This window comes from Sander vitreus, chromosome 19 (genome assembly GCF_031162955.1).
Source record: "Sander vitreus isolate 19-12246 chromosome 19, sanVit1, whole genome shotgun sequence".
In the NCBI taxonomy this organism is placed as follows: domain Eukaryota; kingdom Metazoa; phylum Chordata; class Actinopteri; order Perciformes; family Percidae; genus Sander; species Sander vitreus.
Genome location: NC_135873.1, coordinates 14,897,684 through 14,914,607, shown reverse-complemented (window position 1 = coordinate 14,914,607; position 16,924 = coordinate 14,897,684). Strand labels below are relative to the sequence as shown.

The 16,924-nt window shown below is 42.9% G+C and overlaps 1 protein-coding gene across 2 annotated transcripts; it reads right to left on the bottom strand.

Annotated features, from left to right (window-relative positions):
- Nucleotides 1-3,775: 3,775 nt before the first annotated feature.
- On the bottom strand, nucleotides 3,776-16,276 carry LOC144533941 (interleukin-13 receptor subunit alpha-1-like). Of its 2 annotated transcripts, XM_078275489.1 has the most exons (10): nucleotides 15,681-16,254; nucleotides 13,444-13,583; nucleotides 12,983-13,130; nucleotides 12,779-12,869; nucleotides 11,543-11,703; nucleotides 11,159-11,289; nucleotides 10,911-11,052; nucleotides 8,498-8,597; nucleotides 6,240-6,324; nucleotides 3,776-6,135 (listed from the first exon to the last, which is right to left on the bottom strand). In XM_078275489.1, the coding sequence occupies exons 1-10, from the start codon at nucleotides 15,754-15,756 to the stop codon at nucleotides 6,040-6,042; spliced, it is 1,170 nt and encodes a 389-aa protein (XP_078131615.1). In that variant the 5' UTR covers nucleotides 15,757-16,254; the 3' UTR covers nucleotides 3,776-6,039. The 2 variants fall into 2 exon arrangements, with proteins under 2 accessions (XP_078131615.1, XP_078131616.1); XM_078275490.1 differs by lacking the exons at nucleotides 3,776-6,135; nucleotides 6,240-6,324; nucleotides 8,498-8,597 and adding an exon at nucleotides 9,358-10,837 and having other exon boundaries at nucleotides 10,881-11,052; nucleotides 15,681-16,276.
- Between the last annotated feature and the right edge of the window lie 648 nt (nucleotides 16,277-16,924).

Below are 16,924 nucleotides of genomic sequence, written 5' to 3'. Positions count from 1 at the left end.
GGGATATATATAAGTAAGTGGGATTGTCTGGAATCTGGCAATATAATAACCATTATGGTGGGATACACTGGCTAAGCAATTTACAAAAAATATCTGTGCTGACATAAATAGTTTACATGAGAATACATTATAAAGTTGGAGACCATGTAGACATTTTGAAACCGGATTACTCAGGAGCCGCTTGTTGTACCGATGCATGTGTTGAGTGAAGAGTTTGTGAGATATTTCACAGAGAGTAATGGGTGTGCAGAATGCAAATATATCATTTCATGTAAGTTCAATGTTAACCATTCTTGCAAACCATTTGTCACAGCAAGGGGGTTAACACTTTTGCATGCACTATATCCGTGTCACATTCTCATTAGGGGCTGAGCCCCCCTAAAGGTCTGATCCTAGAATCGCCCCTGCTGCTACTTCATACTTGTACTCCACTACACCTCAGAGGGAAATGTTGTAATGTTTACTGCACTACATTTATCTGACAGCTTTTGCTTTATTGCTTCACGCTGGGCTTGTTTCTGCATCAGCTCATTGAGTATCGGATACAATTAAAACTATTGAGGAAATATTTTCCTTTGACATTGGTCCAGTATTAAACGAGATCACTGCCGTCGGCAGTGGCGAAACAAGCTACAATGTAAGTTAATAGGACCATTGCCCAGCTTGTATTTACGTTCATAAAAGTGCTCGTTTTGCCGCTGACAGGCTCAGATAATTATTCTAAGTGTCAGACAACATTATGGAAAGGATTTCTAAGGAGGTCGACCTTTCTGTTAAAGAGTAAGATCCTTTTTTAAAACATAAAAAGTCCGCGAAATTGCGTTCGCTGAACCCACCAGACTCCATGTAAATAAACAGCAATTTTAGCAGTGCTTGCTCTGGCTGTCTTGAGCCTGCGTGTGTAGGGTGCACGACTATACGTTTGGTCAATGTTTTCTTTCTTTCATTCCAATTTCGGGTCTGTCAGTCACAGTGAAAACCGGGGACATTCCCGGGGACAGCTCCAGCCGGGGACAGGTCAACGAAATCGGGGACGTCTGGTCACCCTAATATAATAGCCAATGTTAGCAGCACAGTTAGCTACCCCTGAGTGTACCCTTCTTATATACTGTCTATGAGTGTACCCCTATGGTTGGTTTATGCTTTAAAATAATGGCCAGGATTTCCGGGAAATGGTACGATATGTGTGTCTCCATTTCAAAACATCACTGCAGAGGCCTGTACTACGAAGCGAGATTTGGCGTTAACGAGCTAACTTCAGGTTCAACCCAGGGTTTTCTGTACTACGAAGGATCACTTGTGATCGGGTTAAATCGTCGGGGTAACTTATGCTGAACACCTAACCTGGTCGGGAGCAGGTTAAGTTGGAGATCAGAGATCAACCGGTGTAAAATCACTGCTTACTGACCAATCAACACTCGATTGATAACGGCAGCATCGTTCTTAGAAGATCAGGTGGAGCTCGGTGCGCAGAGAGAGAGGGAGAGAGGGAGAAAGGGAGAAAGGGGTGCGCACATAAAAGACATTTAGAGACCGACAACCCCGTTAGCATTCCCTGATGTGTATATTTATGAAATATATAGATTGTAATGGGAGGGAATTACATATCGGCTCGGCTTCTTGAGCCGTGTGTTGCCAAAGCGCACATCGTGTGAATTTTGTTTTTATATATTTTATTTGCTCTCACGATGGCTTCCCACTGCCAGGGTTGCAACTGGAATACTAGGCTAAAGCAACGACAGTTTATAGAAACCACAAGTGTAATTATGGTCAGATCTTGGTCCTGACTGATGGGAAGTGATATTAATAAGCGTTGTGATTCATGCATTTACAGCGTCGGCTATTTTTTTGCCAGCTTTCCTCCTGTTTTAGGAAGCAGTGACTGTATTACGTTTTGCCTGCAAAACCGTGTCTGTGTTCTTCATATTTATGTAGAATTATAGTTTGCTCTTCTTATGTAAAATATGCGGCTCTGGTAGATGTTTGCGATTGGTCGTGCTGTGCAAACCCCGCCTCTTTTATGTGAACGTGCGCGCTGCTGGATTGGGAAACCCTGAGTTGACTGAACTAGTTGATAACCAGCGTCGTGATACAGCTTATGCGGGACCGCGGGTGTTAGGTTAGGTGAAGCCGGGTAACTGAAAGAAATCCAGGACATGTTGATCTTGATTTGTAGTACAGGCCTCAGGTTGACTGTTTTTAGCAGCAGAGGTTGATTGTGGGCGAGAGGGCGACAAACACTGTCGTGGTTAGCTCGCCGAAACTCAACTGCCGCTGTCTCGGCAACGTTAGCTAATGTCCGCTAGCATACGTACAGGCTAACTATAGCCAATTAGCTTTGTGTGTAACGTAATAAAAACCCACCCATCTCGTAGGAGCGAAGCTTAATATTTCATTCAATACAATTATGGTACAAAATGAGCACTAACGCCACAGGTCTTATGTTGACAACGTGGACGCAGATATAAGAAACATAATATTTACCTTGCAGGCTAGGCTAACGCTGTTGCGCTAACGTTAGCAAAATATCGGCGTAGCTTTAGCTAGCAGTCTAAACTTGTCTCGAGTCCGGACCTTTAGCTAAACGGTCTATGGTCCGGACTCGAGTACTACAGCCCTGACAGGTAGATATCACCAAAGCCCGTCTACGGAAAGCCGTTCCACTCCCTATTAAGCCCCATTGTACCTACTTTGGTTGCAGTTCCACCAGAGTTCCACTGGGGGTGATCGCGGTCCAGTGCTAAATGAATGGGACTCTATGGAGCTAGACGGCTACATTTGTCTCGTTCGCCTGATTGTCGTTGAGAAATCTCAGATTTGATTGTAGTTTTTGCAAGTTCAACATGGATTATAGGTCGAAAGTTGAATGAACGAGTACTTGTGTCCTTTCGATTTCTTACAGGTTGAGTCGTTGTTGCCCATAACACGCTAGCATTCTGCTAATGAATGCTGATTGGTCAGTGAAGGACTGATTACGATCGGAGATCCCGCTTGACGGCATCCGAAGCAGAACCAGAATGTCAGAGTGAATATTTCGGCGTGGTCTTTAAAACATTAGCAAACCTCTTTCTAGCACGTGTATTAACAGGGAGAGCCTAACCTGTCAGCTGTGTTGTCGATTCAGCGACTCAGAGCTTGCCGTAAAGCAGTATCTCTGGCCGTATATGTGTATGACGTCATTGACATTTTAAAAGGCTTTTTAGAACAAAAAAGCCACTAACACCCAGCAGTGTGCATTTTCTTAGCCTCCCCTTTCGAATGCAACATTCAAATTACTAGACAAAAAATGATATCCTGAGAAAAGTGGATTTTGAGGGGTATAGCTCCATAGAGTCCCATTCATTCTGCACTGGCCTGTGGGCGCCCCCTATATGGAACTCTGGTGGAACTGCAACCAGTTCAGAAGCTGGAAGTAACAAGAGAGTGGAACTTCTTCCCTTATTAGAAATTCTTTGATATCACTTAGCTGAACAACTGAACAAGTTGCAACTTTTCTGATTGATCCAATGGGAGCCTGACTCTTGCATAAGACCCCAATCTGCCCTTTTTATGGCTTGAAGCCATAACCTCCGCCGGTTTTTGGCAAAAGCATGCTTCCCCCTGTGTATGTTAAACATCAGGCACCCATCACAACACGCAACAACTCCTTGGCATTTTGACTTACACTATGCTACTACTAGCTAGCTACATGAAACACGTCTTCTTTCTGCCCCCCGGTTGCGTGCGCAAGCAATGATGAGAAATACATACAGATTAAGATTATTAGTGCAAAATATAATCTCTATATAACTTTATTTTACAGACTCAAGGTCCAGATAGAAAAGTACACATAACATACAAACACACAAACATAAAAAAAAACATAGACATACTAGACTAGACTAGACAACTATGATGGTGATGTGTTAAAGATTAAGCTACACAGCAGTATATGAAGTAATTGAAAAGAGCTTTAGGTGAAGAGGGAATCGCAGTAGAATGCATTAATAATTATAATCCAATAATATATATAAAATTCTGAAATGGGCCACTCTTCATAATGAGTACTTTTACTTTTGGCACTTTTAGTATATTTTGATGCTAATACTTTTGTTCTTTTACTTACTAAAGATTTTTGATGCAGGACTTTTACTTGTAACTTGAGTATTTGTACACTGTGGCATTGGTACTTTTACCGTAAGAAAAAGATCTGAGCATCTGCTGATTTAGACCCAGTGACACACAAGCACCGCAAGCAACACACACTTTCTCTTTCTCTATTCTCTGTTAAAGCAGTGAGACTCGTCAACAATCAGCCAACTAATAGTGTTGGTAAATGTAAAAAAAAAAAGGAAGCTTCCCTCTGGTTTAAGGAAGGAAGAGAGAGTGACTAATGGTGATGATATGGGATTTTGAGTTTGGGTGCATCTGAGCAAGCAGAAGAAGTCAGCTCAGTCACTTTACAAAGAATTCTGTTGTTGTCAGATTTAGGTTATTGCTATCTGTACGTTATGTTGCTGTCATGATGGCAGTTATACTGGCATTTGCTTGTCATTCCTACAAGCAAGCCTCACGCTGTGACAGCACAGAAACCTCTTTTATTCCCTTTAATCACTTCCTATTTTTATTCTCTGTCATCACCAGTGATGCCAGTAACGCGTTAGTAACGCGTTACTCTAATCTGACCACTTTTTTCAGTAACGAGTAATCTAATGCGTTACTATTTCCAAACCAGTAATCAGATTAAAGTTACTTATCCAAATCACTCTGCGTTACTATTTTTGTCATTTTCCTTTTGCTTCTTCTTGAGTCCATGGATGTATTAAGAGAACTAGTCTCGGGGAGTGAAGTCACGTATGCGACAAGTCACGTTTTCAGCATGAGGACAGTTCACGTTTACGGCACCTGAACAGGTCACGTGTACCACGCAGCTAGACAAATGTAAACAACAATAGAGGGAGGAGAGAGATGCGGGTTTCTAGCTGGAAATACACTCGACAAAGTGCTATCTAGCTACAAAAACACTACGTCAAATTTGAAGAAACATTTGGAGTCGCAGCACTGCAGTCAAACTTACAGAGCAAGTCCCACCAGGTGGTGCGAAGCAGAGAGCAGGAGGTCCCCCACCACCCAAACAACAAAAGCTGGACCTCGGTGCAAAACCAGTAAGTGGGGGAGAGTTGAAGAAGTTGATCGGGAAGTATGTTGTAGAGGAAATGTTGCCCTTTACACGGTTGACTCGCCCTCTTTCGTGCCATAATAAACCAGATCCATACTACTGGCAATGCCGAGCTGCCTCACAGTAAACCGGTTGTCATTTTTATGTTGAGGCTGTGGGGGTGTTGTCGGCAGTTGCTGAATGTAACTAATAAAGTAACTTGTAATCTTTCTTTCATGTCTTCATCTGTCCTGTCAAAAATAAAGGCAGAAAATGACCAAAAAATAATCTTTATTAAAAAAAACACACACACACACACACACACACACACACAGCCTTGTTCTTGTCCTCGTCTTTCTCCCCAGCGCTCGATGCGAGGATATCAGCAGCACACGGCAGGCATGATAAACTTTCTTGTCCTGTTTGTATTGGCCGGTCCATAGCCTGGGTGGCTTTTGCTTTTTTGGTTGCCCTACCTCAGAGAGTAACTGAACAGCAGCTGATAAGATACGGACTCCAGTGGTTGCAGTGGTTTCCTGGCTGCAGCAGTGATACAGGGTCACATCAGTACAGTACAGAGCGCAACACGGCTCACTCCTCGCCACAACCAGTCAGACTTGAAACTTTACACCAGAAGAAGTCAGTGGCACAAAGCGTTGCAGTCTGGTGTTAAAGGACAAATCCGGCGCAAAATGAACCTAGGGGTTAATAACACATGTACCGAGTCGACCGTTCTCTGGGATATGTTTTGATGCTAATCGAATGTGTCTCTAGCCTGAAACAACCTACCGCAAAACCGGTGGTTAGCTGCTAACGCTAGCTTTCGGGGGCACTTGGTAAATCACTGTTAATGTTCTTGATGAATTTGCGCAGAATGGGAGTCCGGCTGCACCGCAGGCAGTCTACACGTCTGTGTCAGGAGTTTTCCTGGGGGACAGCGTAATTTTGCAGGGTTCAACGGGTTCTGGCACCGGTGTGTACAGATTCCCTGGTGTGGTCTGAAAGACAGAACAGCAGAATGAGCATTTGTGGAGACAGAGAGGGGCCTGTGAGTAAAGCATACGCATTATTAATTTTGTTTAAATTTGTTCCTTAAATGTACCTTAAATTCTTTGTTTCCGTTCAACATCATTTCCTTGAAAATTGCCGAAGGATCCGGTATGGTGGGGCAAATAATGGAGCGGTGCCTATAAAACAGAACCAATGACAGAAATAACAACAACCCAAACACAGTTTCCACCACCTAAATGTCCTATTAAGAAATGTCAACAGACAAATATTTTTCTCAAAAAACATAATATTGCTTTTTAGAGTGATCAACCAGATATTGAACATTTATGTGGAAACACCACAGGGACCGTTCGGTATTTATGGAATGGACCACCGGAGGAAAATAGGGGAGGGTCATGGCTTTTTATTCTTTGTTGAGGGGAGGGTCACCCAACATTTTTTAGTCCTATGTTCCCACAGCCCAATGGTCTCAGCCCTATGTTCCCACAGCCCAATGGTCCTACAGCCCAATGGTCCTACAGCCCAATGGTCCTACAGCCCTATGTTCCCACAGCACTATGTTCCACAAGGCCCAATGGTCCCACAGCTCTATGTTCCCACAGCCTTATGTTCCCACAGTCCAATGGTCCTACAGCCCTATGGTCCCACAGCACTATGTTCCCACAGCCCAATGGTCCTACAGCCCTATGTTGCCACATTTCTAAGAATTTTCTTAAAATTAGGCCCTATGTTAGGGTTAGAGTTACATACCATCTGTAGTCCATTGCTACTGGATCATAGGTTGGGTGTAACCTATTATGATATTATTGGCTACCAAATTGGGAGAAAGGGGGATAAAATCTGATACAAATTTATGAAAAAGGAACATAGGGCCTAATTTTGGAAAAAAATCTTAGAAATGTGGGAACTGTGGGAACAAAGGCACGCAAATCTGCAATGGAAAATGGCGGACGAGCCGAGCTGATACTAGCAGTGGGTAAGCGCCATTATTAATCACTAAATCAACATTTATACAAGGATAAGGTGTTGCAGTGAGCTCAGTGGCGTGGTTTCCTTGTTGCAGATCTCAAATACTGTTGCAAAGAGGAACGTTTTACAACATCCACTCTTGAAATAGACTGCAAAATTGGGTATAAAGCAATGTGGGCGCCCAGAAATGTACTTGTTAACGTTGTCACTGGCCTGAAACCTACCTCCTGAAGCAGTAGCAGGACAGAATGATGCAGGCAGACAGGCAAATGTTTTTCTCAAAAAACATAATATTGCTTTTTAGAGTGATCAACCAGATATTGAACATTTATGTGGAAACACCACAGGGACCGTTCGGTATTTATGGAATGGACCACCGGAGGAACATAGGGGAGGGTCATGGCTTTTTATTCTTTGTTGAGGGGAGGGTCACCCAACATTTTTTAGTCTGGGGGGGGTCACCAATACTAGTTTACTAGAGGAGTAACTTAGTATTTGAAGTAATGCAGGAAGTGTGCATTTAGTTTCCATGCCACTTATTGTGTTTCCACAACAATGTTAGTGAGTAAATCTACTGAAATGGCCGCCACACCATAACAGAGGAGTGGGATGTGTAAGATGAGAATGCAGAAGTTAACTTGTGTATGTCATGGCTGTAAAAAGTCAAATGCCATCTGTACATCTTTGCTAAGCGCAAACTAGCACATAAGGGGAGGGTCATGCCTCTCTTTCAAATCATTTTGGAGGATCATAGAAAAATTATTACTGGCGAGGGGAGGGTCAAGTCTTTTTAGCCTAAAGGTCCCAACAGTCCCTTAGATGTAAATTATTATCCAAAGCAGAGTATTTGTTGATGTCGAGGAGTAAACCTCTATATATGGGCGCCTGTTCTACCAGCTGAGCTAACCTGGCCACACAAGCTGCTCAGTTGACTCGGACTCGGTGTTTGAGTCGTCCTCCTTTGTGTTTTCCATGCGTCTGACTGGTCTGGGCCAAGTCACGTGACTACACACGCGCGGTAGAATGTTTTTAAGGAGAAAGTAGGCCTATCAACAGGAATAAATTATCCAAATTATCGTCATGGGAAAAATACGTCGATAACAGCTTCAGAGTTTCGATGTCGATACATTTTCGATTAATCATCCAGCCCTAATTCCTGTCTCATGATACTTTTTGATTTATCGCCGCTCCACTTAAAACACCTATCTACCACCTGTGCCTGAGGGGTGGGCGGGGTTTGTTTTTTCCACCATTTTCCACTGATTGTTCGGAGAGAATTGTCACTGATCACGGCGTCGTCATTGCTGGCATGCCATGAGCGCCCAGAAATGTACTTGTTAACGTTGTCACTGGCCTACTGTTGTGTTTCCTGAAACCTACCTCCTGAAGCAGTAGCAGGACAGAATGATGCAGGCAGACAGAATGACAGGGATGACGATGGCAACCACCGTCAGTGTCCCGTCAGGAGGCTCATCAGTACCTGGGATGAAGAGGAGACACGTTTTCTTCAGCTTTCAAGACTTTTTCAAGCGTTGTGCTTGTGTTACATGTGGTAATTGATAGAAAGTTGTTGCCCATACGAGGAAGGAGAAATGTCCAGAAAGTTTTAATGCAATCAAAGTCAACGTTAGGGCTGGGCGATATGGAGAAAATCAAATATCACGATATTTTTTTTGACCAAATACTTTGATATCGATATTGCAAAGATATTGTAGGGTTGACAATTGCTGTTTTCCCAAAATATTTACACAATGTGATTTGTGATAAATAATCATCAGTAATGTGGATATAATGTTTATGTGGATAAAGGAAAATATTAGAACAGCTGGAACAGTCTGGTATGTTTAGAAAAGTACATCACTTCATTGTGATGCAGCTCGTTAAACCAGGAAAAGACAACACTTATGTCATATCACGATATTACGATATCCAAAATGTAAGACGATATCTATACACATATCACGATATCAATATAATATCAATATATTGCCCAGCCCTAGTCAACGTGTGGTTTTTTTTTCTTGTAAGAAGCATCAGTTAATCATTTCTGTGTGCAGAAAAACCACCAAACATGAGCGTGTACCAAACAATAACCCAATGTTTCAGTGCTGTCAGACATGAGAGGGAACAGCTGATACTGCAACTAACACTGGCTAATTGTTGAGTTACAACACCAGTCACACGCTAGTTCTGCTGCTTTTCTATCTGTTCCTGTGGGCAGAGTCCACACACACAAATCCTGTGTGAATTGACATCTGTATTTCATACAACAAGCCGTTAAGGACAAACGTTTGACATGTAAGGAATAATGTAGAGCGAGCGCCGAGTCAGTATTGTGAAATGAACCCCCGGACAGGGTGATGTAACACAGAAATTCCACAGCTAGCGTTAAATTTACCGGACTTCTTTCATGCGAAATGATGGACGTGGTCCTCTAGAGTCTATGGTTATAGACCTGCGTCCATAGTAGAGGATGGATACCCGACCCGAGCCCGACGGTGCCCGATGGTGCCCGACGGGCCAGGCCGGGTTCAGACAGATATTTAGAAATGATGTTCAGGTTTGTGTGTGTGTGTGTGCGTGTGTGTGTGTGCGTGTGTGTGTGTGTGTGTGTGTGTGTGTGTGTGGGCAGAAGAGAGAAGGCTTCTCTCCTGGTTTTCTGACCACGGTCGGAAACAAAGCAAGCAGGAAAGGTTAACACATTGAACATTTTCAATTTAAAACAGCTTATTAACATGCGCTTGTTGCCCCCGTGTGCGCAGATAATCTCATCTGCTGACATTTCCGAATGCCTTCCTACAGTTGCTTAATCAAAGCGGGCTTTCCACACAAACAAACGTACATGTGTCATTAGTATGAGAAAAAAAAAGAGATTTTAACTGTGTCGGGCTCGGACATAAATATCTTGATGCCTGTCGGACGCGGGCCGGGCTCGGTTACTGCTCTGTCGGACGCAGGCCGGGCTCGGTTACTGCTCTGTCGGACGCGGGCCGGGCTCGGACAGAAAAATGTGGCCCAATCAGCACTCTAGTCCATAGTAACGGTCTGCCATTCAGAAAGAACAGGCCGTAGAATGTCATTATCGACCAATCAGAATCGAGTATTCAACAAAGCTGTGTAATCATTTTGAATAAGGTGAAAGGTACACAGTGAAGAATATAATGCATTGACGTGTGCAAATCAGGGGATCCTTTGACAAGTATACGCTGCAATAAATGTCCACCTGAAGGTGACATGTAGGATTGTCTGACTTGATATTAATCTTGTTTTAGTGCACCTAGAGAAATCAGTGTAACTATGGTCTATATCGACAACGTTTCATTTACGGGATTGTTCAGGTGCCGCCAGAAATTCCGCCGGATGTCCGTCCTTTCGGCTGGATGTCCGCTACCTTCCTCTTCCTTTGTGTTGGCGTTCTAAACTCCGGTGGATTTCTGAGGACTATGGTTAACTGCTCCTCAGATCTCTGCAGGGTAAATCCAGACAGCTAGCTAGACTATCTGTCCAATCTGAGTTTTCTGTTGCACGACTAAAACAACTTTTGAACGTACACATGTTCCACCAAAACAAGTTCCTTCCCGAGGCTATTTTGCAACGGCACCGTGGCTCCTTCCAGGCGCTTGGCGCCGCCCAAGACGATTGTGATTGGTTTAAAGAAATGCCAATAAACCAGAGCACGTTTCTCTCCCATCCCAGGAACGCTGTGTGGACTAGCCAGACCTTCCTCCGCGGTGCTGTGGAGGAAGGTCTGGCAAAGTGAGACTATTGTAAGTACAATTGATTGGACAGTTACCATAAGGTACAACGTCACCGAAGCCACTGAATATTTCCTTGAAGTAGTGACTAGTCCTGGCTCGGGATTGGAACTTGTAAAGGCATCTTTTATCGTAGGCCATCTGCCCAGGCTCTCCGTTTGTGGTGAACTGCAAGCATACCTAAGAAATAGTGAGTGAGCACACAAAACCACAGTGTTGCATTTAGTCAGGTATGGAAAAACAATGTGACTTTGTTTAGTATAAACAGTGAAATTTGGCTGCTTACTTTGGGCTCATTGCATTTCTTGTAGCAGACCTCGTATATCCAGTGTGAATATTCCCCGAACTCTGGAGGGGGCCAGCTCAGGTTGAATTTATCTCCCACTTCTGTGACACTCAGCTTTGGTGAAAGTATTTCTGAGGACAAAAGAAAGATACCTTTTCTACAGGACAGATGAAGTCATGAAAGGGGAGAGAGAGGGGGAATGACATGCAGCAAAGGGCCTCAGGTCAGAGTCAGACCCACGGCAGCAAAATACAAAAAAAAAACTTCAATCATCAAAAAAGATTCAATCACTGATTATACAAGTAGTTTACCAGCAAATGTTTTTATATTTACTTTCACATTTTGGGAAGACATCAATCATAAACTATTAGTGGCAACACCAACCACGTGCAGGTTTAAAAGTGCGCCGTCCAGCTCCAGTGTCCAACAGCACGCAGATGTCATTGACAGCATCGACTTTCAGGTAACAACCAGTGCGACCAGATGCCGCACTGCTGTAAGGCTGATCACACTTCTTCATTTCATCCAGAGAATTACCACAAACCCTGTAAGGACAACATGGGCGGCGGATGAGAGAAATGCACAGCAGGGAAGGAGGCCACAGCTGGCAGAAACACACTTCTGTAATTCCTTCAGTCGCCCCTAGATGCTCATAAAGTCCACAGATTATCTTCTGCCCATTCATATCTGTGTGGAATTATAGATGTAAATACATAAATAAACAATCACACCCTGGATAAAGCATTAAAATCACACGTAGGATTTTCCCCTGCACTGCTGCTGGTCAGGTGAGCACTTCCATGCAGAGATCCTGAATGTATGTGTGTTGTTTTAAGCCCCTGTTTTGTCGGCCGCAGAAACTTTCCTCAGGTACTAGGAACCTTTTGAGGAACTCATTGCGTAAATTAAGTTCTGGGGACCTTTTCTGGGGACACGCTTACGCGACGCATCCAATGTGTAGCCGGACTAAGGTTTGTTTTTCTTCTCCATGGGTTTTTAGATGACTGCAGAGTGTGTCCCCCCTGTGGTGGAAACGCAGATAGGCTGAAGGAACCTTTTAGTTCCTTTAAAAGTTGTTTCAGGGACTAAAAGTCCTGGGCCTGTATTTATCAAGCCTCTGAGAATTACTCACAAAAATACTGCTAAGAATTGACTTAACAGTAAAAAAAAGTCTTGGCTCAAAGCTGCGCTTAAAAGTTAGTTATCAGGCATCTCGGTCGTAATTAAAGTGTAGGACTAAATCTTAAGTGTCAGTCTTAGAGATGATTCTCGACACTTTGCTGTGCCACAAACGGGATTTTGGATGACGACATAGGCATGGACCAATCACTGACTAGATTTCCTTATTTAAGAATGTTCTCAGATACCTTCACATTGAATGGTGAAATTCCTAAGAGGAGTTTACATTCAATACACACCTGACAAAAAAGAAATTCTCATCTCATCTGTCCCAGTCAGACCTGAACCTATATGCTCACCCGTTTCCACTTCCCCTGACCAGGCAAGTTAAAACAATAACGTAGTTCCTCAGAATATCACCAACCATCATTACAACTTCACTGCGCATAGTTGGAGACATACTGGTATCTCCTTCAAATTGGCTGTTGCGGTAATCCTCACCTATAGGAGAGAGTAAAGGGCTGATTCCCTGGTCTCCAGGAACAGTTCATTCCTGTGGAGTTGATTAAACATCTGAGGTCCTTCACTTCAGCTGTGCAGAAGAAAAACAAAGAAGTCACATACATGCGTATACCAAGATTTAAATAGGACTTTAAAAAGCCTCATCATGGATGCACTGGAGTATTTCAGCTTCCTGCTTCTTACCTCGGGGATAAGGGGTTTTAACGGTAATGCCCACGCGTGTGCTGTCACCAGATTTACTGCCAACAGTCCAAACGTGGTACGTCCGATTACCCATGTCTTCTGTGAGAAAGATGTCTGTGAAATTTCTCCAAATCGTGCTCACCACACACTGGAGGAAACACAAAACGGGCTTCAATGACGGCTATGCTTACACATATTGAAACACTCCTGCCTCCAACCACCTCCAGGTTACAGCTGTCATGCATGTTCAAGAAGGGAAATTAAAGTGTGTTCTTTGTGGTCATAAAGGAAAAAATTTCCTGTGGCCTAGCACTAATCTAATCAGTATGTTCAACAGCCAACTCTCAAATTTGCAGAGATTGATTGAAAGCATAGCTGAGGAAGTGTTCTTTTTCTCTCACACACACACACACACACACAACACACACGTACAAACAAATACCCAAGAGAATGTTTCCTACTTTATCAGTTTCATCGTTCACAGGGCGGTACTTGTACAAGACCTCCCCGTCCTGCAGACCCCTGGGCTGCTGCCAGGACACGTTGACAGTAAACGGGTCGAGCCACCAGTAGTTGAGCCCGGTCGGGGGAGGAGGTGGAGCTGTAGGATAACAAATGAGGAATTAATCTCACCTGAAGAATGTATAGCCTAATAAATACATAAAAACGACATTCATCACTTCAATTACAACACGGTCTCTTGTGCTTGGATCAAGAATATGGTGCAACGGATGTCCATGGAGAGACTGACATACTGTATATATAAATTGAGAGAGGCAAATTGGGGGGGTGTATGAGAAAACCTGGAGGCCATTTGACATAGGGGAGCTGCTACTGTGATACTGTCATATCGTTTGCTTTTTGTTTTGTGATTGTTGAAGTTGGCTACGGCAGAGGTTGAGAGGCTTCTCAATACCAGTTTTCATGTATTGAAGGGTTTTCACGGCGCGTCATCAGACCCGAAGTCGCCATGTTGGAGGTACTCCGCATCACAACAAAGCACAGGCACTGAAGTAGATCCTGAACGGCGTCAAGGGAAATGGTTAATTATTGCCGTGTTTTAGGTTGTACCAATAGAGAAAAACATTTTGAATATTATAGACTTCCAAAAGTTATTAAAAATCAGGGAGAGGAATGCCAGAAGTTATCAGAGGAAAGGAGGCGCTTGTGGTTGGGAAAGCTCAACCAGGATCGACGAGGGAAAACTCTGTCTTGTTCGGTCTTTGAAATGAAAAAAAAAACTATTGAGTCACTTGGCTACACCTTGAGTATCACAAGCATATCATACAGTTATGCTTAGGTTGATTAATGACGTTATTGCATTACTTACTTTGGCCTTCACAACACATTGGTCGTTAATGACTTGGTACTGCGTCTCCCTCACCCATCCACACACCATCTGGTTATAGGCCTCCAAATATTTGTAGGATTTAAGGTCTTCCGCTGTGTATGGGGTCGGCGAGAAAACCATGTAGTTGACTATATCGGGATATGCAACTGAAGGAAGAATCACCGGGTCGCCATGGATCCAAGAAGAGGGAGCCAACGTGTAGGGATATTGTGTAAGGGGACTGCGTTCAACTGGGGCAAAGTGTAAGTTCACCTACAGTTTATTATGTCAGTTTATATTTTTGTTGCGCGTCTATTGCGCAATCACGGTGATTTATTAGCATGTTGACTCAATTTCCTATAAACCCTTTTCATTAGCAGGTTAACTGAAAGACCCAATAGATAGTGTGCCAATTTTGTGAAAATCCAGGTAAATTCACCTATGAATTCAATTCGCGTTGGAACATAAAAATTAGTAAGGTACAATAAAATGAGTTTATATTTGATATGGGAATGCCGAGGACAGAGTAGGAATTATTTGGGATTTTTAACATGAAGGAGAACTTTACATGAGAGGTTCAATATGATATTTCATTTTTTTTTAACAATGAACGGTGAATGTATCTCGATATTTCTTAAATACAGTATGCTAGAGTATGTGCAGTAAGCCGTCTTACGTGCAGTTTAGTGTCACAAATTATTTTCCAAAAACTGAGTGTCCCAAATGATGAGGGTCTTATTTGAGACGGGTTAAGATTCGGGTTAAGGTTAGGGGTAGGGGTAGGGTTAGGGTAGAAGGGGTGGTTTAGCAGGTTCATAATTAATTAAGGACATATGGAATATGGGACACTAAACTCTACGTATACCCTGTAATATGGTCGGAATGTTTAGCTAACCTCTTCCACAGTGCTTCAATGTGATGAATGTCTGTGCTCCAGTGCCTATTGTTTGCAGGTTTCCCCACTATTTTCTCAAATGTTCACAAAGATTTACGGCAAGAAATATTTGATATCCTCTAAAAAAGAAAAAAAAACAAAAAAAAACGGGAATAAAATGGAAATTCTAGTTCACTTTTGTGAAACAGCTTGTCTGTATTGTAGCGCTGCAAAGAAGTGTCTCCGATTACCGACTTTTATTCGTCACCCTAACATCTCCATTTATAGGCTACAAACGAATTACAGGACAGGTATCCTACAGATCAGGCTTAACGCTGAGAGAATCTCAATATAAGCCCATAATAACATTTTTTTTTTTTTTAATTCATATGTTATTACAAAACCATTGTGTTGTGTCAAATAAAACCCTTAAAAAGCTCATATATAAAGGTATAATTACAACGTGATTAGCAGGCAGTGAAGGGAGTCTTTACCTGTTGCTTCACAGTGGTATACCGTTGTCATGGCGGTGCTTAGAAAGCAGGTGAAAAACTCCCAAGTTAAAGTCATGTTTAGACCCGTCTGAGGGGTTTATTCCGTCTGGAAGCGCTTCAACTCCCTTGGTCCTCAAGTACTCGAGCACCGAGTACAACAAAAAAACAAACTTGGAGTCCAACAGATAATGTCACTGCATACACGAGGCAAAAACAGTCGACGTGAGGTCTATCAAAAAGAAGAAGAAGAAGAAGAAAAAAAGAGAAAATGGAAAGTAAACTGAGTCACCAAAAGCACCTAGCTAGTCCTTAATCCCGGTCCGCGGTGTCCGTCCGCTCGGTCTACCAGGAACAGCGGGGAGGAGTCGCCTTGAGTGTGGGGATTGTGAGCTATGACAGGCAGCAAGGAACGGCAGTGACCCAGTGGGAATGTTAAACCTCTTCCAGTCAGTGTCCCAACACAAGACACGTACGTAGCTAGTTAGGAGCAGTCCAGAAAACCACTGAGCGTCATAGGCGGCGCTAGGCTACTAGTTTTAGGGGTGCTGAAGCACTGTCAATGTCAATGAAAAATAAATAATTCGACCTGACGGATCATCAGACTCAGACAGATTCATATCAGAACTGAAACACTGAAACAACAAGCTCTGATTCACAATCTGTTTCACCATAGATGGATACACGTTTCTTTTTTTTTTAAAGAAAACAGACAGATTCAGGTGAGAAAGTATCTTTAACATTACCCCACTGCACTGAATAGCAACCCCATATTCACATATGTTATAAATAGGTGAATGTATAACCTTTGGTAGCCTACACGATGCATTCTCTGTCGATTAGTCGATTACATTTGCCTTCTAGTTGACAGCACAAAGGAGTGAGGAGAATAGAGAGGGAGAAGGGCAGAGAGCAATGAGAAAATAGCGAGGTAGCCCATAAGACATATAGTAGGACTACTGGGTTTTGTTTTCTCTTTTATTTGAAGATTATTTTCTAGATGATTACAAAATGTTTTGTATGTGATTGTCAGTCATACAACGGAGGGAGGGGAATAGAGGGAGAGAGGAGGATGGAGAGAGAGAGAGAGAGCAGGATGGAGAGAGAGGGACCTGGAAGAACCAGGTGAGAAAGTGGACATATATTGTATGGGCAAAAACACTTAAAATATTCCATTCACATTATAATTACATATGCATTTCATGGAGGACTAAAGAGTTTGAAGTTAACTTTTAGGAATCCTAAAA